The sequence below is a fragment of the Nicotiana tabacum genome, chromosome 12 (assembly GCF_000715075.1).
Source record: "Nicotiana tabacum cultivar K326 chromosome 12, ASM71507v2, whole genome shotgun sequence".
In the NCBI taxonomy this organism is placed as follows: domain Eukaryota; kingdom Viridiplantae; phylum Streptophyta; class Magnoliopsida; order Solanales; family Solanaceae; genus Nicotiana; species Nicotiana tabacum.
The window spans coordinates 59,533,324-59,557,936 of NC_134091.1; the positions used below are offsets into that span (position 1 = coordinate 59,533,324).

The 24,613-nt window shown below is 37.4% G+C and overlaps 1 protein-coding gene across 7 annotated transcripts; it reads right to left on the bottom strand.

The window, feature by feature from the left end:
• Window positions 1-1,421: 1,421 nt before the first annotated feature.
• On the bottom strand, window positions 1,422-24,613 carry LOC107793088 (protein-tyrosine-phosphatase PTP1). Of its 7 annotated transcripts, none has more exons than XM_075226545.1 (9): window positions 24,250-24,613; window positions 8,597-8,693; window positions 8,426-8,508; window positions 8,167-8,301; window positions 6,758-6,892; window positions 5,117-5,265; window positions 4,887-5,028; window positions 1,932-2,017; window positions 1,422-1,708 (listed from the first exon to the last, which is right to left on the bottom strand). In XM_075226545.1, exons 1-8 carry the CDS (start codon window positions 24,475-24,477, stop codon window positions 1,934-1,936), a joined length of 1,053 nt encoding a protein of 350 aa, XP_075082646.1. In that variant the 5' UTR covers window positions 24,478-24,613; the 3' UTR covers window positions 1,422-1,708; window positions 1,932-1,933. The 7 variants fall into 7 exon arrangements, with proteins under 7 accessions (XP_075082646.1, XP_016470875.1, XP_016470867.1 ...); XM_016615389.2 differs by having other exon boundaries at window positions 1,422-1,759; XM_016615381.2 differs by having other exon boundaries at window positions 8,143-8,301.

A 24,613-nucleotide genomic window follows, 5' to 3' on the forward strand; every position in this document is an offset into this window, starting at 1 on the left:
ATGCCAAAAATAATTTTGTGCATTGGAATATAAATTGTCTGATTGTCTCTATCTCTCAATTATTTGATATTTGATCTTCCCAGTTATTATTTATTTATTGTGCATTAGAAAGGGTAACAAAAAGTTATAACTGTTGTCAACTTTTTTTAAGGAATATCCCTAAAGACGTAACTATTGTCAATAACTTATTACAATCAATCGTTTAAAACTTCTGGCTTTTCATTATATAGTGTAGAGTAACATGAGAAGTATATAAAAAGGAAAGAATACCACGAAAAAAGGAGAGTGACAAGGTTCGTATCTTTGTTTTTCGAGCAATCTCGATAGCCTATGCACCTCTTAACCGATTTCAAGTAATCTCAAAGGGGGATGTCGACAACAAGGTACCAATGTCGACATTTATTGTTCATTTAAGTACATTATCTCAATTAATTGTTTAATTTAATTTTCATCAATAAAACAAGATTTAGTCCTCTAATTTAAACCTTCAAATTAGCTCAATAACCTTATTGCAAAGGAGTAGAGCGTACGCTTCCATGTGTATAAAAAATAGAGAAAGCGAGTCTTGAAAATTGTAGAAAGAAACAATACACCTTGAAAATATAATTAGATCACTGTTATGGCTTGTGTTGAAGACTATAGAGAAGATAAAATTGAACAAAGAGTAAAAACTTTTTTTTTAATTATAAAGATTTTAACAATTAATTTTGTTCATATTTATTTTTGAAAGACCGTGCGAAGCGCGAATAAATTAAATAGTTAAATTTATAAAGCTAACTTAAATTCTCGCGAACTTTCATGCAGTTTCACTGATAGAATCAGTACGAGTATCTATGACAATCTTGATGAACTTCAAATTGCAAATATTTACTTGAACTAATATACGAGAGTCCAAATATTTGCTAATAAAAAGAGAGGTTGATAATAGTATAAGAGCACAATTTTCTCTATCAATCATTTCTTAATTATCAAAGAGAAAAAGAGGTAATTTACGAGTCCCCACTTAAGATGTGACCATGTCTTACCCTACTTTAATCCTTCGTGGGTCAACCTAGCGATTTGCTCATGCATATATTCTCTAGATGGAGTACTCGCAATTACTTCATGTTTATGTTATCGTAGAAAGAGTTAAAAAAGATGTTGCTCAGTGCAACTCAGAAGAGAAGAGAATTCTCACTCTAAAAGAGCAGGATTGAATTCTTTCTAATTGGACTCTACAGTATAATCTCGGTTGAATAAGGTTTAATTTGTTATCTCTAATGTTGGTTTTGACCGTGGAGGCGTGGAAAGGTAATATATTTACCTAAGTGCTTATTTGGTTGAGGAGAAAAAGGCCCCTCGTCTCACAACCTTACCCTTTCTTATCCAATCAAGCATTTTATTAGTTTCACACCTAGACCTTGCTATTTAACCATTAAGTAGCAGCTTGAATCTGTATAAGTTTAGAACATAAGAGTCACCACATTGGCTATTCTTGAATGACTGTTACACTGCAAACCAGAAATGTAATTTCTGGAACTGCAAACATTGTGTTAATTTCATGAGATTCATTCAGCCAAGGGAAAAATCTGACATCGGTCATCCAAAAGAGTTCTCGTCTCAATAGAAAGATCAACTGGTATCACCCGAACAGCTTGGGATCCAACACAGAGAGCGGAACGAAGCAACTCAAGTAGACGCAATTGATTTGCATCTTCGGCATAAAGTCCTGTTTCATATCTCATTGTAAGCAAGAATCGTAGCTCTTGTTAACTCACCACTGTAAAAAGTTAAAACAACAGATTCAGGGGTTCTTTGTTTTCAGTTGGGGGCATGACCAGAAAGATATAGAAAATGAATTAGGATGAAATTTCTGCAATAAAAAGAAAATCAATGTGTGTACTCTACTTGCAGCAGCAAGCAATTGAACTTCCAACAAAGTGAAAAATTACCATTATGGAGTCTTCTCTCCATTGTCATCTGAGATGAGGTGTTCCAGTTCATCAATAATGGCATCATAACAGAAAAGGTATTGATCCTGGAACATACTATATCTTAGATATTCAGCATAATAAAAACTAAACAACTATAAAGGAAAACCATTGAGAATATTGGAACACACAAAGAAACAGATACTCGGGGTGAAAAGAACTTAAAAATCAAAAAGAAGATTAGTTGAGAATATGGAACATGTTTGTCCTGAGTAGAAATAAATTATCGGAACTTTCCCTCTGCATGAGCTGAGCAGTAAAAAGATATTCTAGTAGTCAGAGTTGTCAAGGACAAGAAGCATAGAAAAGTGCCAAGGTACTCTGTGGCTTTAAGTGCCAAGTGTAGACATTGAAATTTTAACGGATCAAGCTAAATCCTAAATTCAAGATACTAAGGCATAAAATAATGTCGTGATCTATAGATGTTCTTCTTGATAATCGAACATCCGCACAATCGACTTCCATGGATATCAAATAATTCAGAGAGGTCCGCACCATCCTACTTCGAGAACATGCAAATCTAGCCCTCAAATCACGGAGATAATTAGGAGAGAAGAATCAAGGGACAAACAGAATTGTACTCGCATAGTTTGTTAATAAAATTATGTTTCTTCATATTTATATTGTGGTTGCAATTTATTTTTGTATCACAAATAATTTGTTGCAAACAAATTGGCACGCCCAGTGGGACCAATTCTGCCCTTCATCTCTTTCTCCTGTAAATCGGAAATTACAAGAGTCTCAAGATCAACTATTGCGATGATTTTCAAAAATTGAAGAGATCTCAAATAATGTTCGCAATCTCGGGGGGCAATATCGTTTGTTCTCTATCAAAGTAGTTTTTCATCAAAGACGCAAAACTGCTAGAAGGACGCGCCTCGCCAAAGCCGCAAAACCGCAAGAGGGGTGTACTAGTTGTGCCTCGCTAAAGCTACACAACTGCAAGTGAGATACATCTCCCCAAAGTTGCAAAGAACCACCGTCTGCAACCTGGAAAAAACTAAAGCAGGAAAGGAACCAATTGGACTCAATTCGAACTAGCTGTGGCATCGCCTTCCAGCAGGTTACAAACATTCAGCAGCCTAAACGCAATCAAATGCAGTTAACAAGCCGATTTTGTCTATGGAAAGAGGCATCGTCCAAGGTCCTTCATATAAGCTCTAACGCGACTGCTTTGCTTGATCGGATGCGATTACTTTATTCAAAGTCAAAGCTATAATATTTCATTGAAATTATTACGGCCTGACAACAATAAAACAACTAAAAAGCAATTGTATGAAGTGATTACTGTTGCAAGACCTTAATAAATTTCTTGGTCTAGTAATTTTTTTCGGGAAGTTCTCGTCAAGAGAAAAAGGAAGCATATAATTCAAAGTTCAGTCGAAGTTTGCGGGAATCAAATTAATTTCTCAAAAAAAAAGAGGTTCTTTGTTGCATACTTCAAGTCTTGTCTTTGAAGTTGTTTTAAAAGCCTACACCCCGACAAGTGTTGAAGTATGGGGCATTTGTAGACACTGAAATTTTAACGGATCAAGCTAAATCCTAAATTCAAGATACTACAAGAAAGACTCTTGCAATTCTAGGAGTCTATTAGGGTTGTATGGAGGTTACTCAATAAAAACCCTAACTTGGAGGCTACTTTACCCTAACCCTAGGTTCTCCTATAAAAAGGGTTACATATTCCCTTTGAAAAGATCTGGCAAATTGAGGCCATCTCATAAAATCCCATAAATTCTTGGGATATTCACAAAGAGATCAAGGCATAAAATAATGTCGTGATCTATAGATGTTCTTGATAATCAAATACTTCAAGAAGAACATCCGCACAATCAACTTCCATGGATATCAAATAATTCAGAGAGGTCTGCACCATCCTACTTCGAGAACATGCAAATCCAGCACTCGAATCACAGAGATAACCAGGAGAGAAGAATCAAGGGACAAACAGAATTGTACCCGCATAGTTTATTAATAAAATTATATTTCTTCATATTTATATTGTGGTTGCAATTTATTTTTGTATCACAAATAATTTGTTGCAAACACCAAGCACAATTAAAAGAGTGGACTTTAGTGAAAAGAAGCACTAAAAAGGTTAAAAGAACAAACGAGATGCATGAAAAAATAACTATAACACAACCGCTAATTATTTGGACGAAAACATTGGAAACAACTATAGTTAAGGTAAATATATGAAGAAGAAATAGTGTTAATCAAGTCCAAAAACCAATTAAATTTCTGATCTAGATTTGAAAAACAATTTTAAGTTTCTGGTGAAGAGTGTTTTTATACTAAAATTTTAATTCTTATTCTTAATCACTAAAAAGGTCATTCATAATGCATTATTAACAATTAATATCACTTTGTCAACTTTCTTTTTATTGTCTAGCGTCGCCCCTTCAAGACAACGCCCATGGGTGATAAGGTGCATCTCTCGGTGCTTGGTATTGCCCTAGAGCGCCATCTAAGCGACACGGCGCGTTGAACTTGAGCTTCACCTAGTTTGAGGACTTAACCTCAAGCAAGCTTTTGACATCACTGCTTATAATATCCATGAAACATGGTTAAAGATGTACAAATAAGGACAAAAGAAAAGTAATACATAGTTTAGTAATGTTGTATGTCACAACTTCCAACATCTGGTTTCCTCTATTATTTTCAGGCGGTGACCAAGGAAGTGAAGCATGAAGGTCTTGCACAGCCATATTTTGATGACATACGATGTGAGTTAAAACCATAACTTACCCTTTATAATTTGGTTTATTAACACAAACTCACTACGTTCTATACCAGCAATAAATTTTTCAGAAAATGCCATCTCCTACTTTAAAAAATCAGAAAACTTTTGCAGTATTGTCGCATATTAAAAAAAATGAAAAGAACAAAAACAAAAACACCATGGAGAAGGAGCCGTACCATGGTCTGAACCATTCCAATTCGTTGAGACCTAAAGATGGCTACAGTATTAACAATATCCAGAGCAGACATATCTCCACCCAGTATTCTCTGGATGGTATTATGGATTGTGCAATATGTTCCTGTCCTACCAATACCTGCACTGTACCAGAGAATAAGGTGTCAGGCTATAAGAACAATTAATTACAGAATTTTAAAAGGCACACGCTACAGATAATGATGAAAGGAACCTGCAGTGTACTACAATTGGTCCAAGACTAAGAGGCACATCGTGTGTTCGATTCAGAATTTCACGAACAGCAAGTGTGTCCTCTGGAACTCCATGATCAGGCCATTCAGGATACTGAATGTGTAAAACATGCGAAGGTGGTTCTTCTGACTGGCACATAGCAAGAGATGCGGATCAGGCATGTATTCTTAGCTTCCCACAACACAGCAAATATTCTAGTGAAGTGTGAGTTTATAACTTTATATAGAGATGGCTATTGGCGCTGTAAAATAGGGGGAATAACACAACCCGCACCCAATAGGTCAGATAATATTGGGAAAATGGGCTGGATCTTACAGGGAAGGTGTAACCAAATTTGAGGGAATGCATAGACCTCATCCCAGCATCTAATTGGCAGGACCAACCAGGTAACCTTCAGCTAAAACTACTTGGCGCTTTTCTAAAGCTTATCCAGCAGTGGTCTAAGATGCTTTGCGTTCCCTTGGGTGTTATGGAGGCACGGAGCTAACATCATGTTACATGATGAAAAAACTTCTTCAACCACAAGCTTCTGGAGCATTTAGCTATGCATGAACAAGTACTAAAAGAGCATAAACTGAGGTTTTGAGTTCCAGAGGCTCTGAAGGTGAACTCAGGCAGCAACAGTAAGCTCAACATTCTGGCAGCAACAGGATTTTTTCTCTCATCAAAACTCTGTATTTGGGGAATCACTCAGTAACTTACTTCTTGAAATGACAGCGAGAAAGGTGATGTCTAACAACAACAAACTCAGTGAGTTCCCACAAGTGGGGGTCTAGGGAGGATAGTGTGTACGCAGACCTTCCCCGGTTACCCCTATCCTGGGAGGAGAGAGAGGTTGTTTCCTACAGACCCTCGGCTAAAGAAACGAGAAAGGTGATGTCTAAGAACTTTGTAATTAGTAAATGGAGAACCGGGTGTGTAGACATTACAGAAACTGTCTCAGAGAATGAATACCGGTGTCAATGGCTCAAGAGAGGGGAATCCATAGTCAAGAGATTGACAGTCAGCACATGGATCCTATTATGGATCTGTCAAAGGTTATATTAGCATCCCAAGGAACTAGGGAGATGTACAGGAAATGAAAAGGAACAAGCATACTGATATTCCAGGTAAGGAAGATATGTGAGCATACTCATATTCCAGGGAGATCGAAGAAGTGTGATTATCATGCCAGAAATAATCCAGGAAGCTGGCTGAAGGGCATAGCTAGCAAGATATTTGCAGACAAGGGAAAGGAGAGCAACTGGTCGTCTCAGCAGAATTCCTATGCTGAAGCAGCAAAGTTAAATAGCTGGCCAGAAGTGAACAAAGATATCAGTTGCTTGTGAAAAGTATTCAGAAGCCCAGGTTAGCAAAGCTTCAAAAAGATAACAGCAATTTGGACAGAGTGATTGAATCTTCTAACCACATCTCTATCTTAAAGACTAGGCTAAGCAACAAGAAAGGTGGCAAAGCAAGCAGAGAAAACTGCCAAATTCAATCATCCTCCATCAACGATATCGGTTAAACAATCATCTTAAGCTGGTCCGGCACTCCATGCTCAACAACACAATAAGACCTTTTCATTCTTTTTTATTTCTTGTATTCCAAAAGGGCTGCCAACGATTTAGGATTTACTAACCTCAATATAGTTCACCTCCAGATTTCGTAATATTAAGGAGGTATCACTCGTCTTTATACATTTCGTCACAACACATATATTGCCAAATGTTCTAGGCCCATCCTCTGCCTGAAAGTAATCCCCACACTTCACCGTCTGCATTTGTTTTCATCAACGGAGAGGGTAAGATAATAAACTGCTCAAACCAAATATAGGTAATGCTTAAATAGACATGGCGGCTAACAAGTCTTACAATAGACAAAAGAAGGAAGGCATAGCAGTTTTATACTCGTCATAAAGTTATACAGATGAGGGATAAAGGTCATGAGGCAAGGATACATCTTCCTACCTTTTCATTGCTTCCATTTGTCTGCTAAAGATTGGAAGCGCAAATTGAGAGAACATATGAGACATAAATTTCAAATCAAGGGAGGCAACAAGGCTTTTCTACATCAGAATTCTCAAATTCCTCCAAAGATCATCATATGATCTATTGGTCAACCTGGAAGTCCTATCCCACAAAATTCTGAGACAACACTACTGTATTAGAATGAGCATGAACTTATTGAGGCCTCGGGGTGTTTCTAAGATCCTCGTGAAGTTTAAAATGAATATGCAGAACAAACAATGTCCCAACATAATGAACAGGAAACTCCTTTGCTGAAAGAGAAAACTCTAATTCAAGCCGTTTGACTTGAATTCTAATTTGATCCTACAGATGCTAATTCTTATAGCAGCAATTGCTCTCTCAAAGCTATATATTTATATCTAAAATCACAAACTTCTTGATACATACTGTCCTTTGACGTTACTCAAAATCCACTTAGAATACTTAAATCGAAGCCAAGCTCCTGCATATTTGAAGAAACTGAAAGATGCATAGTTGCAGGAGGAACAAGCAAGGTTTATATCAATAACTACTTTTAGCAATTGACATAAACCTTAAACCATGACATCCTGCTCCAGGTTGGAGCGAAAAACGAATGAGGAAAGAACAAAAATAAGAAAATGAGGACGCTAATTAGTAATACCAACAAGTGCCTTCCTGTATCCCAGGCTTAGGAGCACTAGCAGTAGAATGAAAAGAATAGAACACAATTTTTTTCTCTTCAGCCTCTCCATGCCCTTCTTCCTCGCTTTGGTAAAAAAAAAAGGAGAAAATAGTTTGAAGATGAAAAGCCAATACTCAACAAAGATCCATTTGAACTTTTTTTACAGCATAAATATGCCAGATCCACTTTACAGAGGAGGTTACAAATGAAAGAAAACAAAAAGGTAAAACCGCATGTTGTTTCTTTTGAGAAGCAAATTATAGATCAGACTATTGTCACGAAATGTTAATATACTTTGGTCGCAAAACAAGTAAGTCTCGGTTCAGGAATATTACTTATTATCACAAAGGTTACCTGGTTGTCTAAACAGTTGAATACCTTGTAATTGTCAACCAATCGTGTAAGCATCACAATCACAGGACAGCGATTCTGAATAATCATTTCCCAGAAGTCTTCAAAGGTGTGTGGTAGTGGACCTTGTGTTGCAATAAACCGGGACACCCTTTCAGATATCTTCAGCCAAAAAGAGCAGTATAAGTGGTAAGAAGCAGAATTGTGTTTTTATGTTTTATGCTAATAGCTCGAGTGGGTGAAGTATCTCTTTGAGTAATTTCAAGTGAAGGATGTAGGAACCCACCGATACAAAGCTTGCATTGATATATCCCCTAGCTGAAGGTCTATAGTCTTTACATGGGTCCAAAACGACCCTACTATTGTCAACTGAGAGCAATGAAGCTTGATATAATTAATTCAAAGTAATGATACATTTTAAAAGCAAGGAAATTAAACAGACAACTGATTAGCATACATGGCAGAACATCAGTATAACGATTTTTGCTGATGTTTGTGCTGTCCAAAGCCACCGAGCATCTACTTTTCATCTCTGAAGCTTTCAACCTATTTTTCTGAATCAAAGGAGCTCGAGTTTAAGCATGTCACCAAATGAAGCAGAATAACATCATAGGATGATGCTAAATAAATAACAAAGAGTCAACGACAACAATAAAGCAATAAGAATTTCTGAAGATATAAGAGAACCACCATTTGATATAAATCAGCAAGATGAATCTTTTGCTTTAATTAAGATATTGTACTTTATGCTATCGAGATCGTTTAGCAGAACCGCCACCCAAAACATCAGAAAATGAGATACTTTCGTATCTGAAACTTTTAAAAACTGTTTCAAAAAGGCAATTAGACCATCTACCTCACAGCATTACCCCGTTTTCCCTCACAATATATTTCCAATTTCTCTGTTTCACGAATTTATTTTATGTGTATAAAATTTAAGGACATCGTTAACCTGAGCCGATGACTTGCGATTACGCGGGGTTCCTTGTTAGCCCAACAATCAATATGAAATTTCAAACATTTTGATCTTGTCCAAGACTATAAACACATTGGATACATCAATGTACTTCATGTGTGGCTCAGAACATTTAAGGGTATCACGTACCTATTATTGTCTCAAACTTTTGTGGCCTGAAATCCGACTTTCTGTTTCATGATACATTCAACAAACTCTAAAGAAATGTTCAATACTTATCAACAAAATTATGTATACATTAGCAACATATTTATTTGGTAAATACTCCATAGAGGCATTGTTCTGGACACAGTATAAATAAAGAGGGCACAAACACTACTTTCTCACACAAGTCTCCTCTCTTTCGGTGGTATCTGTAACCAATTATCTTCCTTCTTAATTTTTTTTATTCCTTTTGATACAACAAAAGTTGTGTTTTAAGAGTCATTTAGCTTTTTTAAAAATCAGTAAGCCTCATTTAGCTCATTAAGCTAAACATTTGTTAATCATGGGGGCCAAAAGGCTGCTGCAGTCATTTTTAGCACATATTAGTAGGCTAAGTTACTCAAATTCTTCACTTTCGGTGCCGATCTGGGTGTGGGTGTGGATCTGCACCGGATCTGGTAAACTGATTTTGGGTACTTTGACCAAAATGGAAGGAGAAATTCTGGACCGATACAATGATTTCTGAAATCAAATCAAAAGCTAGGGTGAAATTGAAGAAATGAAATACCTTATATAATTTCTATGTCAGTCCTTTTCCTTTTATCTCCTTCTTGGATTCTTGATCAATTTTTTCTTCTTCTCGAAATACCTTGTAAGTTTTCCACATAATGTCAATTTAGATATATTTTTATAACTCTATTTTAGATACTTATTTTTAGCCGAATATTTGCACCCGTATCCATACCGCAAATCTTAAAAATTTAGATCATGAAGGATCCGACCTCTAGATCCGTACCCATATTGGACACCCGCACCCGAGTCCGAGCAACTTAGTTAGTAGGGTGAACACCAGCATATAAGATGACAGATAATATCTGCTATGAGAACTTATTTCTACCGATTTGTAACGTAAATATGGGAAATATAGCCCCAGATTAGACCCAAAAAGCACAACAAGTCTACATTTTCTTTGGTTTTGGCGAAGAAACACATATTCATACACCTATTACCAAAGATAGTGACGCTTATGCACCTATGTCGAACTTATATGTTTGTATCCGTCCTATTAATATGGGCTAGAAGAAACTTGTATCCATCCATTCGCGGTGTATTTCATATACCCAAGGATGTGAATCATGTGACCTAACAGTTTGAAACTGTATGAAAACCAAGCGAGATCAGGGTTCAAATCCAATATAGGCAAAACAAATTAGTTGATTTTTTTCTCATTTGCTTAAACGCTGGTGGATATATTGTCAAATAACTGTATTGGTGGAAAAACACAGGTACCTGATAGGCTAATTGAGGTTGCACACAAGATGATCCGAACATTATCATTATAAAATAAAAGTGTGTGTATAAACTCCATAGAGATATGTGTTAGTTTGTGTGTACTCAGTTCACATTTTTTGTTTAATTCAAATAAGAAAGATATCTTGATGCACCTATTATTAGGAAAAGCTAATAAATATACTGTTACCAGAAAAAGAAAAAAAGGATAAATTTCACGTTTCATTTTATTTATTTTCATATTTTTTTCTTCCAAATTCCACCTCTCATTTCTTTTTTACAAGAATATTATAGTAAACATACAAGCAAGTCTAAAAATTCCAAACAGGTTTTAATAAGTGGCCTCACGCTAAGATTATGTCCAATTCACAGATTTCTAAACTGGTTTTAATAAGTCGCCTCACGCTAAGATTATGTCCAATTCACAGATTTCTAGCCACGGCATCTGCTGGAATTCCAGTCTCAACTCCACGTGCTTCAGTTTTGGGGTTGACGGTGGATTAAGGAATAGATACAGCATACAACATATACATATGATATAGGGGAAGGGCAGGGGAAAATGCTTCATGAGATCTATGGTTCAAAGGAAGAGGAGGGGCGAATTTGGCCGTGTTCCAGAAAAACTTGTTCAAGTGTTTATTTTAATTTTTTTCGGAAAGTCTTCCAGAAATATTTCATGCAAAACTTCTTGGTAAAGAAGTGCCTTTTTAAAGAATTTTGGAGTATTCACAAAACTTCTTATAAAACAACCAACCAAAATGTATTTTGTTTTGGACGGCAAGAAAAGTTTACCAAGTAACTTATCAAAAAGGTTGTCCAAACCAGTATTGTAAATAGCGAGCGCTACGTCGCTAATAGCGTGTGGCGACGCGGCGCGAGGCAGTAGCGCTATTTTGGTATGTTGCGTTGCAATTCAGAAAAAGCGTGCGCCTCTGCCTGTGTAGCGAGAGGCGCTGCGAGGCGAGAGGCGCTGCGTAGCGACGCTATTTGGAAAAAGAAGAAGAAAAGGCAGCGACAGTGAGTAAAATACAAAATTAGGACTTGGGTTTTCACTTTTTCTCCTTCAGCGACCGTTTATCAGCAACTTCAAAAATTAGGGCTTGGGATTCATCTTCTCCATCATCAGACATCAGCACAGTAACCCAGGTATGTTACTTTCTTTTCTTTTCTTCTTCTTCTATTTCAGCTGTCTTTTTCTCTTTTCCTTCGACACTTCGATTTCGACCATTGCTGTCTTCTTCTTTTTTCTTTTTCTTCTTCTTTCTTCTTTCTTCAGTGATCAGCTCCTTCTTTCTTTCTTCCTTTTTCTTTTTCTTGTCTTATTTTTGGTGCTCTGTTTTTCGATAGCAGCAGAGGCAGAGCAGAGCAGGGGCTCTTTCTTTCTTTCTTCTCTTCCTCTTTCTTCTTCTCTTATTTTTTTTTGGGTCTGTTTTTCGACCAGCAGCAGAGGCAGAGCAGAGGCAGTAGAGTCTCTTTTTAGGCTCTGTTTTTTTTGCTCTGATGAAGACTCCGAGGATGAAGAAGATGATAACCAATATAATGCTAACATTCATGAAGTTCTAGAATTTGAAAATCTTGAAGAAGAATAGATGTTGTTTGTTTTAGACTTTTAGACTTTAGTTTATGAATCTACTATGACTATCTATTGAGTTTTTAATTTTTTAATTGACATATTTATTAATATATTATTGTTATTGAATTTTTAGTTATATATAAATAGATAATATTTTATGCTTTTGTATAAATTGTCGCTTCACATCAAAAAGGCGAGCGTTTCGCTGCGCGCCTCTCGCCTCAGTGAAGCGGGCCCTCGTCGCTATTTGTCGCCGCACGCTATCCAAAACACTGGTCCAAACAGGAAACTTTATGAGATCTGTCAATAACATAATCTTGTAATGGTTAAGAAGATGAGTTTGGCCATTTATACAAAATAACATCTTTAAATCTTAGAAATTGTCATGGTGACAGAAATCGAGGTGCTTATGGATGGAGCAAGGGGACAAGAACACTAGATTCTTCCACAAGATGGCAAATATACATAAGAGACTTAACTGCATTGACAAGCTTGGATCAAATGGGAGGATTTTGGAGGATGAAGACATTAGCAATGAAATCCTGAGATTATATGAATCTTTGTACAAAGTCTCAAATCAATGGAGACCTTCTTGGAGTCATACATGCTAGCTCTTTCTGAGAAAGAGATAATGTGGATGCAAAGACCCTTCTATGAGGATGAAATTTTGGGTGTTATTAAAGATTGCAATGGGAATAAAGCACATAATCAGGACAGTTTTGCCATGAAATTCTACAAAGAATACTTGGGTACTATCATAACTGACCTTATTTTGGCCATAAACCATTTCTACTCTCAAGGCAGGTTCGAGAAAAGTCTCAATGCATCCTACATTGCTCTTATTCCAAAGAAAAATGATGCCAGGGAGCTAAAAGACTATAGACCAATTAGTGTTACCGGCAGTTTCTACAAGGTGCTGTCTAAGTTGCTCGCTAACAGATTTAGACCAGCCATGGGTAAACTGGTGTCATCTTCACAAATGTCCTTCGTAAGAGGAAGACAGATTGTAGATACCTCGCTCATTGTAAATGAGTTCCTTGATTCCAGACCCAAGCAGGGGAGGTCCGGAGTTCTTTGCAAGCTAGACATCGAGAAAGCATTTGACAATGTGCACTGGGACTTTCTTCTCAACATGTTAAGAATAATGGTGTTTCAGTGACAAATAGATTGGTTGAGTACACTTCTGCATATCCGCTGTCAAGCTTTCCATTATTCTAAATGGTTCCCCTAAATTTTTTTTTTTTTTTTTGGGAATAATGATATGAAGTGTTTCACTAGTAATCAGTACCAAGATGGTACTGAAAAGGTTACAGATAAGATGGTACCAAGATTGTTGCCCCTAAAGGTTTTTTTGCAACACAAAAAAGTAGGCAAGGTGATCACCTTTCAACTTTCTCATTCAAATTGGTTATGGAAGGTCTAAGTAGGATGCTAACTAAAGTAGAACTTCAGGATTGTATCGAGGGCTTCAACCCAAATGTGAGGAATCTGGGAATTTCATCTTACTCATACTTTTTATGCAGACGACTCTCTAATTTTTTGTGAATCTAAGCAGGAACAGATTCTTCATCTCTGATTGATGCTCTTATTTTTCAAAGTGGAGTCTGGATTACATATAAACTATACCAAAGAGTGTCCTCTACCCAGTGAATGGTATCCCCAACCTACAGGAAATTGCTGAAATTCTGGGCTGCAATGGGTTTGTTTTCAACCAGATACCTGGGGCCTTCCTTTGGGAGCAATTTGGGATGACATCTTGGAAAAATGTGAAAGAAGTTGTCTTGTTAGAAAAGAAAATACCTTCCTCTTGGAAGTAGACTCGTGCTGATTAACAGTCTCGACTCTTTGTTTCTGTGGCAAAAAGGTTGGATAAACTTTGGAGAGATTTCTTATGGCAAGGAAACAGAGATCACAGAACATTCAATCTGGTGAAATGGGAAACAGTAACCTTAGATAGGGAAGCAGGGGGTCTTGGGGTCAAAAATCTGAAGATCCAGAACAACAGGTTACTTCAAAAGTGGCTTTATGGAGATCTACTATTGAAGCAAAGTAAAATGGACTTTTGAACCCCTAGACAACCAAATTCACACTTCCACACAATCAAAACAGCATTGGAAGCACATTAGAGCACACTGGCCTTCCTTTCATTCCAACACATCATTTCAAAGTGGAAATGGAGAAAGATCATGTTTTGGCAGAATATTTGGCTTGGTCATGTATTCTAAGAGAACAATATCTTGCACAGTCCCAAGTAATAAGATTCACAGAATATTGGTCATATCATGGCTGGAATTTCAGTTTCGCACGCAGTTTAAGCAATTAATTGGGAGGTAAACTATCATCACTATAGCTCCAGATCCGTAACAACACACCCTTATTCTCCAGATCTGATTCTCTATTGTGGAAACATGATACTAAAGGAAAAATTTCAGTAAAAGATTGCCGCAAGCAGCTTAGGGACCTTTTTGCCTCCTTGACACCTTCCCCCTTCGGCCATGGAAATGCATTTTGAGGAACAAGGCACCCTTGAAGATGGAGTGTTTTACTTGGCTGGTTGCTCAAGGAGTATGTCTAACTCGTGAGAATCTTCAGAAGAGAGGGATGAATATGCGTAGCAGATGCTCACTATGTGAAAGGCAGAATGTGAACATCAACCACCTTTTTTCCATTGTCCAATTACCAAATAAATCTGGGATCTCATCATGAACATTTTGACGATTAATTGGATTATGCCAAGGAAAAACAAAAGACTTGCTGCGATGTTGAACATTAAAGGAGTTAGGGAAGGCAAGAATGAGGACTTGAAACTCAATTCCTTCAGCTGCATGGTGGACTGTTTGGAAGGAAAAAACCACAAGAATGTTTTAGAGCAAAATTGAATCTGTAACTATATTAAGTATAGATGCATGTCCGTATATATTTTTGGGGGGGTAACATGGTTATGCAAATGATATAGACGTCATGATAGACATTTGAGTTCATTACACATTTGGTGGTGATGCTGCCCTGAAAATATCTGTAAAGTACCTTCTGGTTGCTGACTTTTTATATACATACCTTATAACAATTAAATTTTTTTTAGAGGTAGTCAAAAGCAAAAAGCAAGTAAAAGCACCAAGTTATGTTGGAGCTTTAAGCATAAAGCGCAATTAAAGCGTGACCTTTAGCGAAGAAAAGTGCTAACAGAAAAAACGAAAAAAAAAACTAATAGAAATCCTTTGCAAAAGAATGTAACTATAAACACAAATAAAAATTATTCAAACAAAAATGACAAAACATACTTAAGCTATATGTATGTTGCCGTGCCCTTTAAGACAAAACCCACAAGTGAAGGTGAACTCGCATTAGCATCTTGATGCCTACACTAAAGCCTCCAATTACGTGAGGCGCAATACACAACCTGGGCTTCACCGAGCTTCCAGCTTAACCGAGCTTTAAGCTAACCTTTAACAACACAGGAATGTTGTGCCTTGTCAGTAGTGACTAGTGAATGACAACTAAGAAGCTAGATATTAAAAGCCCAATTAGCAAAATTGAGAAGACTAAGATTAAAATATGCCATTCTTTTCGTTTTGACAAAGACTAAAAAATGCCATTAAAGTAGAGAGAACAAGAAATACTGAAAGAAGCTATAACTTGAGACGTTATCAAGGTAGCATTTCCAGTATAGACAACTTAGAATGACCAAGGCAAGAAAGACCTAACGATGCACCTATTATTGAAAAGAGTAATGCTCATGTACCTATGTCTACCTTATATTCTAGTGTTCACCATACTAGCATGTGTTAGAGGTACTCCTAACACGAAACACAAAAACACACCAAGTTAACATTTTCTTTGTTTTTAGCCAAGAGAAATCTATTGATGCACCTTATGCAAAACTTCTATGTCTATATCCGTCCTATTAATGTGGGAGCTACGAGAAACCTGTTTCCATCCTATCATGATAGCAACTACGGTAAATACCCAAGGATGTGATCTAGTGGTCGATGAAAGTGCATGAAGACCATGGGGGACTAGGATTCAAATCCCAGTAGATGCAAAAAAGCTACTCCCTCCGTCCTAATTTATGTGAGACTCTTTCTTTTATACTTTAGTCCCCAAAAAATGGCCTCTTTCTTATTTGACAACTATTTGATAGAACAATTCTTATTTTACCGTTGTAGGGTCCCACTTATGTAAAAGCTACTCCTTATTTATGTAGAAAAGTTGATAAAAAGTTACTAGTAAAGGACGGTGTACTTTTCACTTTCATATGTTGGCAACCTACTTTTTCTTTACACAAGTTGTTTTTTCCTTATGTCGATTTATCCATTAGTTACAGTTCACAGAACAAAAAAACCGTGAATTTGCCACCTACTTTTTCGCTACACTAATTTGTTTTTTCTTTTGTCAATGTTTCTTTTCCTATCCTTTTTTCAACAACAGACCCAGTATATTCTCAATAGGTGGGATCTGGGGAAGGTAGTCCGTACGCAGACCTTACCCCTACCTAATGAAGGTAGAGAGGTTATTTCCAATAGACCCTCGGCTCGGAAAAGGTACGAAGAAGAAGGAGGAGGAGAAGGAGAAGAAGGAGGAGAGGGAGAAGAAGGAGAAGGAGGAGAAAAGCAAGAAAAGGAAGAGAGAAGAAAAAGAGGGAGATACAGGATAAATAGTACCAAATAATAACAACAGGGAATACAATACCTGAGGCGAACAAAACCACATAACACAATAAAGATCTAAGAATATGAAGGGACGTGTGTACTACTAGGACTATCTGTGAGCAATTAAGAAACTTCCAACTACCTACTAACCTTTTACAGCATTAGGATAGAAGGTTAGTAGGTTGCATAACCATGTTTAACCTTTTCTTCATTACTTTCTTTCAAAAGCTACTCAACAATTGCTTTACGTTCTTCCAGATTTAATCGTTTCAGTTTGATAATTGGGTCTACAGGAAATACAACACTCATTTTATGCCTTTAAGATCAGTGCTACATTACAAGAAGAAAAAATAAAAAAAATAAAGGAGGAGATGATTAACCAAATTTAGTGAGATAGATCGCAAACTTAAGCTAGGTAAAACTCAAAGAGAGAAAAAAATAAAAGACGCGTAAAGTAAATAAAAGAGGATATTTTTTTGCTTGTATACAATTCCATCACTTGTTAAAATTTCAAAATAAGCAAAAAGTTTGGTGCCACTAATAAAATATTAGAGTCCTAAGCCCAAATTATCAATTTTGGCGGCTATCAGAGAACAAATTAACAAACATAATAATAAATTCACAAATTAATTTTGGGGTAATCTCACGAAGAGGTCAAAGTATGGGTAAAAGAGGCACACATTAAACAGAGATGGTAGACATACTTCCTTAAACTCTTGAATGAAAAGAGGGACAGGAATATTGTGTTGGGTAATTTGGAGCAATCAGAGAGTCATCGTAATATTGGGTATTGTAGGCGTATTAAGGCTGAGGAGGTGGATGGGGCTATGTGCAAGATGAGCAGGGGAAGAGCGACCGAACCAGATGAGATCCAAGTGGAGTTTTGGAAGAGCGCAGGCATGGCAGGTTTGGAGTGCTCACTGGGTTGTTCAATGTCATTTTTAGAACAGCAAAAATGCCCGCAGAATAGAGGTGGAGTACAATGATTCTGTTGTACAAAAACAAGAATGATATCCAGAATTGCAGCAACTATAGGGTATCAAGTTGTTAAGCCACACTATGAAAGTTTGGGAGAGGGTGGTGGAATTGAAGGTGAGGAGGAGTGTGTCTATCTCTGAGAACCAATTCGGATTCATGCTGGGTCGATCAACTACATAAGTTATTCACCTTGTAAGGAGATTGGTAGAGCGCTATAGGGAGAGGAAGAGAGACTTCAATATGGTATTCATTGATCCAGAAAAAGCGTACGACAAAAGTCCCTAGGGAAGATCTATAGAGATGCTTGGAGGCTAGAAGTGTTCCGGTCGCCTACACAAGAGCGATTAAGGACATGTATGATGGAACCGGGTAAGGACGGTGGGAGGAGATTTAGAACACTTCCGAGTCGTGATGGTTTTCACCAGGGATCAGTACATAATTCGTTTTTATTTGCCGCGGTGATAGATGAATTGACGCACCACATTCAAGGGGAGGTGTCTTGGTGCATGTTATTTGCCGATGACATAGTTTTGATTGATGAGATGCGAAGTGGAGTTAACGATAGGCTGGAGGTCTGGCGACAGACATTGGAGTCTAAAGGTTTCAGGTTGAGCAGGACTAAAACAGAACACTTGGAGTGCAAGTCCAATGACCCTACTCAGGAGGCTGACGGGGAAGTAAAGCTTGATACACAAGTCATCCCAGGAGAGATAGTTTCAAGTATCTTGGGTGATTGACGATGATGTCACACATCGTAGCGTAACGGGGTGGATGAAATGGAGGCTCGCATCCAGTGTCCTATGTGATAAGAATGTGCCACCAAGACTTAAAGGCAAGTTCTATAGAGTAATTATGAGACCGACTGTATTGTAAGGGGCGTAGTCTTGGCCAGTCAAGAACTCACATATCCAGAAGATGAGAGTGCGGAAATGTGAATCCTGAGATGGATATGTGGCATACTTAGAGGGATAAGATCAGGAATGAAAGATATCCGGGACAGGGTGGTAGTGACCTCCGTAGTGGATAAAATGCGGGAAGCGAGACTGAGACGGTTCGGGTGTGTGAAAAGGAGAGACCCAAATGCACAAGTGAGGAGATGTGAGATGTTGGCTATGGTGGATTTTAGGAGAGGTAGAGGTAGGTGATTAGGCAAGACATGATACATTTTCAGCTTAACGCAGACATGACCCTTGATAGGAGCAGTGAAGGTCGAAAATTAGGGTAGGAGCTTAGTAGGTAGTCGAGCGTTCTTCCTTTCCATACCAATAGTATTAGTCAGTGTTGTCAAAGGCGCGCTTAAGCCCTGAAGCGAGGCTCAAAACATGTTGAACGCTTCGCTTCGCTTTGTGGGCGCTTTAGTGTCGCATCAAGGCTCTAAGGCATACTTTTCCTTGCCAATGAGTGTAATCCTGAAAATGCGACATTAAACATTTGATATTTCACTTTATCGTAATTTTTTTCAATTTCTTTGTCCATATATTTGTTATTTATGCTTATAATTATTAGTCTTGGATTACATATACATATTTTTACTTTTTTCTCCAGTTGCACCTTTTTTCATTAAAGCCCACGCTTTATTTGCACTTTATGCTTAAAGCCCTAGGGTGGGGAGTTCTTGGAGGGAGGGAGCCGAGGGTCTATCGAAAACAACCTCTCTACCCCAGGGTAGGGGTAAGGTCTGCGTATACACTACCCTCCCCAGACCCCACTAGTGGGATTATACTAGGTGGTTGTTGTTGTTGTTGTTGTTATTGCTTAAAGCCCCAACGGACCTTAGAGTTTTCTTGCGCTTTTCGCCTTTGATAACACTGGTATTAGTATGTATTCTCGTATTTTCTTATTCTTAGGTTCCTATTACTACCTTATGTGTTTTTCGTTTCAGTCCTTATTATCTTGTTATTGTTATTGTTATTGTTTCGTTTTCATGGCTTCTACACTATTGCTTTTCCTTCCCATTACTATTGTGCTTATACTTTTCTTGAGCCGAGGATCTATTGGAAACAGTCTCTCTATCTCCACAAGGTAGGGATAAGATCTGTGTACACACTACCCTTTCTAGACACCACTATGTGGGATTACAATGGGTATGTTGTTATTGTTGTTGTTGTCTTTTCTTAGAATCGCAGGTGAAATTAGGAAGAAAAAATTTGTTTACAAGTAAAAAACAAACCTGATTCGCCGAGAACTCTATTGATTTGTTGTCACCTTCTTCTATTGAGAGAGTGTAAGTTAGTTACTCCATCATGTAGGAGATAGAGAGATAAAGATGGAGAAAAGAAGTGGATTTGAAAATGTTTTTTTGAAATGGAAGTGAATTTTGAAAATGTTTTTAGACTCTATAGCTATAAAGTACATTAATAAGTTGACACCACCTTATAAGGAGAGAAAAGTCATTGATTTCTTTATCATGTCAGAGTTCTTTTTCTATAGTCGTAGTGTCCGGACCAGCTTGTGCGTACCTCGACTAATTCCACGTAATACCTGCTACCTCTCGCCAACAACAGGTACCGGGTAGCTTTATTCACCAAGGTTTTTATTTTGTCTATTTAAAAATTTACTATTCCCTTCGTCCCAATTTATGTTACGATGTTTGACTAGACAAGGAGTTTTAACAAACATTGAAAGATTTTGTAATGTTCCAAAATTATCCTTATTAATAAATATTAAAATCTTAAGTAGAAAATAAAAGCAACTCTCATATGATTAAAGAAATCAATAACATTTCTCTTTCATCATAAAGTGGTGGTAACTCATTAATGTATTGTATAGCCATAGAATCCAAAGATGATTTCAAATCTACTCTCTCTCTCTCTCATACACGAAGAAGTCTGCAACTCACACTCTCTCAATTGAAAAAGGTGACCACACATTAATAGAGGTCCCGGCAAACTAGGTTTATTTTTTACTTGTACACAAATTTTTTCTTCTTGATTTCACCTGCAATTCCAAGAAAAGAGATTAACCCAAAATTAATTTGTTAACTGTTATCACTGTGCTTTGTCAATCTGTTCCCAAGAATCGCCGCCAAAAATAATTTTTTGAGCTTAGGACTCTAAATTTTTGTCAGTGGCGCCAAACCTTTTGCTAATTTTGAAATTTAACAAGTGAAGGTGTGTATACAAGCATAGAGACATCCACTTTTATTTATTTTACACCTCTTTTATTCTTCTCTCTTTGATACTTATCGCACTGGTTAATCACCTCTTTCTTTGTTTTTCTATTTTTGTCGTCTAATACAATCGATCTAAAAAGAATAAAATGAGTGTTGTATTTCCAGTAAAACCAATCATCAGAAATAGTTGAACTTGGAAGAACGTCAAGCAATTGCAACATGACTTTTGGAAAAAAGTAATGAAGGAACGGTTAAACATAGTTCTATAACATAAGCTAGCTATTTTGTTCAAAAAATCAAAAATTACTATTGAACGTTTTGGAAACAAGGCAAATCATCCGTTGCTTTTAGTAATGTGTTAAATGTGTCTTCAAACCATGTGCTCGGAGTTAGGAATAAACAGATACAAGTCGACATTAACCAATTCAAAGAAACTATATTTTGTCGTCGAACAAACATTTAAGCTCTAGATTTGCAATAAACAAGACAAAATTAACTATTTTTCGGCATGTGAAAGAAAGCACCTACATACCAATGCCATGATGCCTCACTTAACCAAATAAAACAAGGTGTGAGTGCGATTTTGCCTCTCAATGATTGATCTTGGTACACACCATGCAAATGTCATGTTTACAAATATGTTTAATTATATTTATATCTATGAGAAATGGTTTTACTTTTTGAAAATATCAAAGGTACTACCTGCTTTCTGAAGAAGATGAGTCTAATCCATATCATTCTTACAGAAGTAGAAATTTTCTGGCAAAGATTATGTTTATGGTTGTTGTTGCGCGTCCTAGATTTTATGAAAATGGAATCGAGTTGCTTTCAAGAAAATAGGAATTTCTCTGTTTGTAGTTAAGGAACCAGCTAAGCGAAATAGCAAAAATCGAACAGCAAGACTGTCGAAGCAAAACCTATCTGTGACTAGAGATATCACGAGAGCTTGCTAGATAGAGAAAGTTATTCCAACCATTAGATCAAAATGGTCAGCTTCAACGTCAAATATTCTAACTTTTATCCAACAAAATAATGCAAGACCACATATTGGTGTTAATTATTTGAAATTTACTGAAGCCGCTCAACAAGGTTGATTGGACATTAGGCTATGCTTTCAATCCCCTAAAAGCCCTGATTTAATATTTTGGACCTTGAATTTTTTAAAGCAATTCAATCTTTTTAGTATCAAATGGCCCCTTCAAATATCGATGAATTAGTGGAGGATGTTGAAAGATTTTCCTATGAAACGGAAGCGTAACAACTTAATCATGTATTTCTAACTTTACAGTATTGCATAATTGAGGTGACGAAAGATGATGGTTGCAATAACTACAAAGTGCCTCGCGTGAAAAAGGAAGACTTGAAAGAGAGTACATCTTCCACTTCAACTATGCTATGATGTTGATATTGCCAATCAAGCTTTAGCTCTATTTCAACAATGATGTGAGTTATTACTATGTCAAGGTTATCTATTTTGGCACACTTTGCTTTCTACTGGAACTTGTAGGTTTAACATGTTAAAGTTAGAATGTAAATTTTGCAAAGTGTGTTGGGAGCAATATTATTGTGTATAACCTTGGTGATATGTCCATAATTGTAATATTCTTTTTCTTTGGGGTCTTTAAATCTCAGGCGCAAAATCGAAAGAAACAATAAGAAATCTTCACCAAGTTGAGAATACAGAGCCAAAATATAACAAGAAAGTGTTTGTCGATAATGTACACTTCAGTGCATACTTGAAGCATGAACTTACTCCAAAACACAGAAATCACCATAATGCTTCATTTCTCAAATTTGTTAAGGAGCGGACATTTAGTATGACAATATGGACTATGAACTAATCTGAATCCTAATTGAGTGAATGGAACAATTTGAAGGTGGAAAAGTAAAAAAAAGCAGTAAAATTTTAAGCCTCTTATAGTTTTGCTATAATCTAATATATATGTTTATTGTATATGTAAGTATGTATTTCGGTATGGTAATACCAAGACCAGGGGAGGATTTTGGGGGGAGGGAAATTATGGCATCTATATATTATATTTTGAATTGGTTTGTGGGGTTGCCGTTCAATTCCCACTGCCACATTCCCTTTTAATTTTTTCTTTCTTAACCCCTCACTGGAAATCTCGCCTCTACCATTGACCAAGACTTTTAAAAACGGAAATTAAATGCTATACCAGCCAAAATAGAGTTTTTAGCCAAAATTATCCCTTATGTTTGGGGGTAAGTTTAACTTTGTCCTTTATTTGTCCTTTATCTATTGCCCTGAGCACTTCTTGTCCTTTAAGTTTGCTAAACTTGAGCAGGTTTAGTCCACTTAAGAGTTTTTAGCCAAAATTGTCCCTTATGTTTGGGGGTAAGTCTAACTTTGTCCTTTATCTATTGCCATGAGCACTTATTGTCCTTTAAGTTTGCTAAACTTGAGCAGGTTTAGTCCACTTAACAAAAGATCCAAACTAGTGGGTAAAAAAACTTTCAGTACTCAAATTTTGCAGAACCGATGTAGTGAACCTAAACCTGTTTAACGGGCCGGGTTGACCCGGTTCCGGACCGGCCTGGTGGAAGGGGGCCGGGTACGGCTGGGTTTGGGGGGTTAGGGGGTTGGTCTGTATATATTTTTTTACCGGTTAACCGGATCGGTCAAACCCGGTCAATGAAAGTTACTTTTGAACCGGTTAACCGGACCGGCCCGACCCGGTTCAACGACTATTTTTTTATTTTTTTTTTAAATTATCACACTTGTTTCTACAATCTTAAAGGTGACAAAGGGGTAGGCCGGGTCGGGCCCTTAGGCCCGGAACCGTTTCGGTTCAATTTTTCATCGGATGGGCCCGGACTAGTTAAGCCCGATTTTAAAAACTTGGCAACCGGCCAAGATTGGTGACCGACCGGTCATATTTTTCTCAACTGGGCCGGTTCGGTTAACCGGTTCAACAGTAATTTTCATTGACCGGGTTTGACCGGTAAAAAATATATATACGGACTAACCCCAAACCCAGCCCTACCCGGCCCCCTTCCACCAGTCCGGGCCGGTCCGATTTACTACCGGTCTAGGCCGGGCCGGAACCGAGTCAACCCGGCCCGTTAAACAGGTTTAGGTTCACTACATCGGTTCTGCAAAATTTGAGTACTGAAAGTCTTTTTACCCACCAGTTTGGGTCTTTTGTTAAGTGGACTAAACCTGCTAAGTTTAGCAAACGTAAAGGACAATAAATGTTAGGGCAATAGATAAAGGACAAAGTTAGACTTAACCCAAACATAAGGGACAATTTTGGCTAAAAGTTCGCCAAAATATGAAAATTTCAGTTAACATCCAATTAAACATCAAAATATCAAAAGGTTTTCAAACGAATAGATGAATACTACAAATTGAGAGAGAAAAGAAAACCTGCAAAACAGAGAATTCTGAGTCAATTTTGCCAGGAGAGTGACACCTTTTCTCCTTAAAGGCTGTGAGTGCTTCCAAACAGTAACTACGCTGATCAGGCGACAGCACAATTCTCTTTGGAACCGAATCAGCAGAGAAATCCAAAGGTTTTGTGACAGTGCCCGTGGCAGTAGCAGGCTGCTCCGTGGATGTGGTGGCGGAGGATAAGGGATTACCGGCGGCAGCCATCGCCGATCTCCGGCTCCGGCTCCGGCTCCGAACTGATACCGCGCTACCCGTGGCTCCGAAATTTAGTTTTTAATTTTTTAATTTCCCCCCTTTTGGGTCTCAGTAGTAGTCTGCAGCTGTCGGGAAATGATGCTGT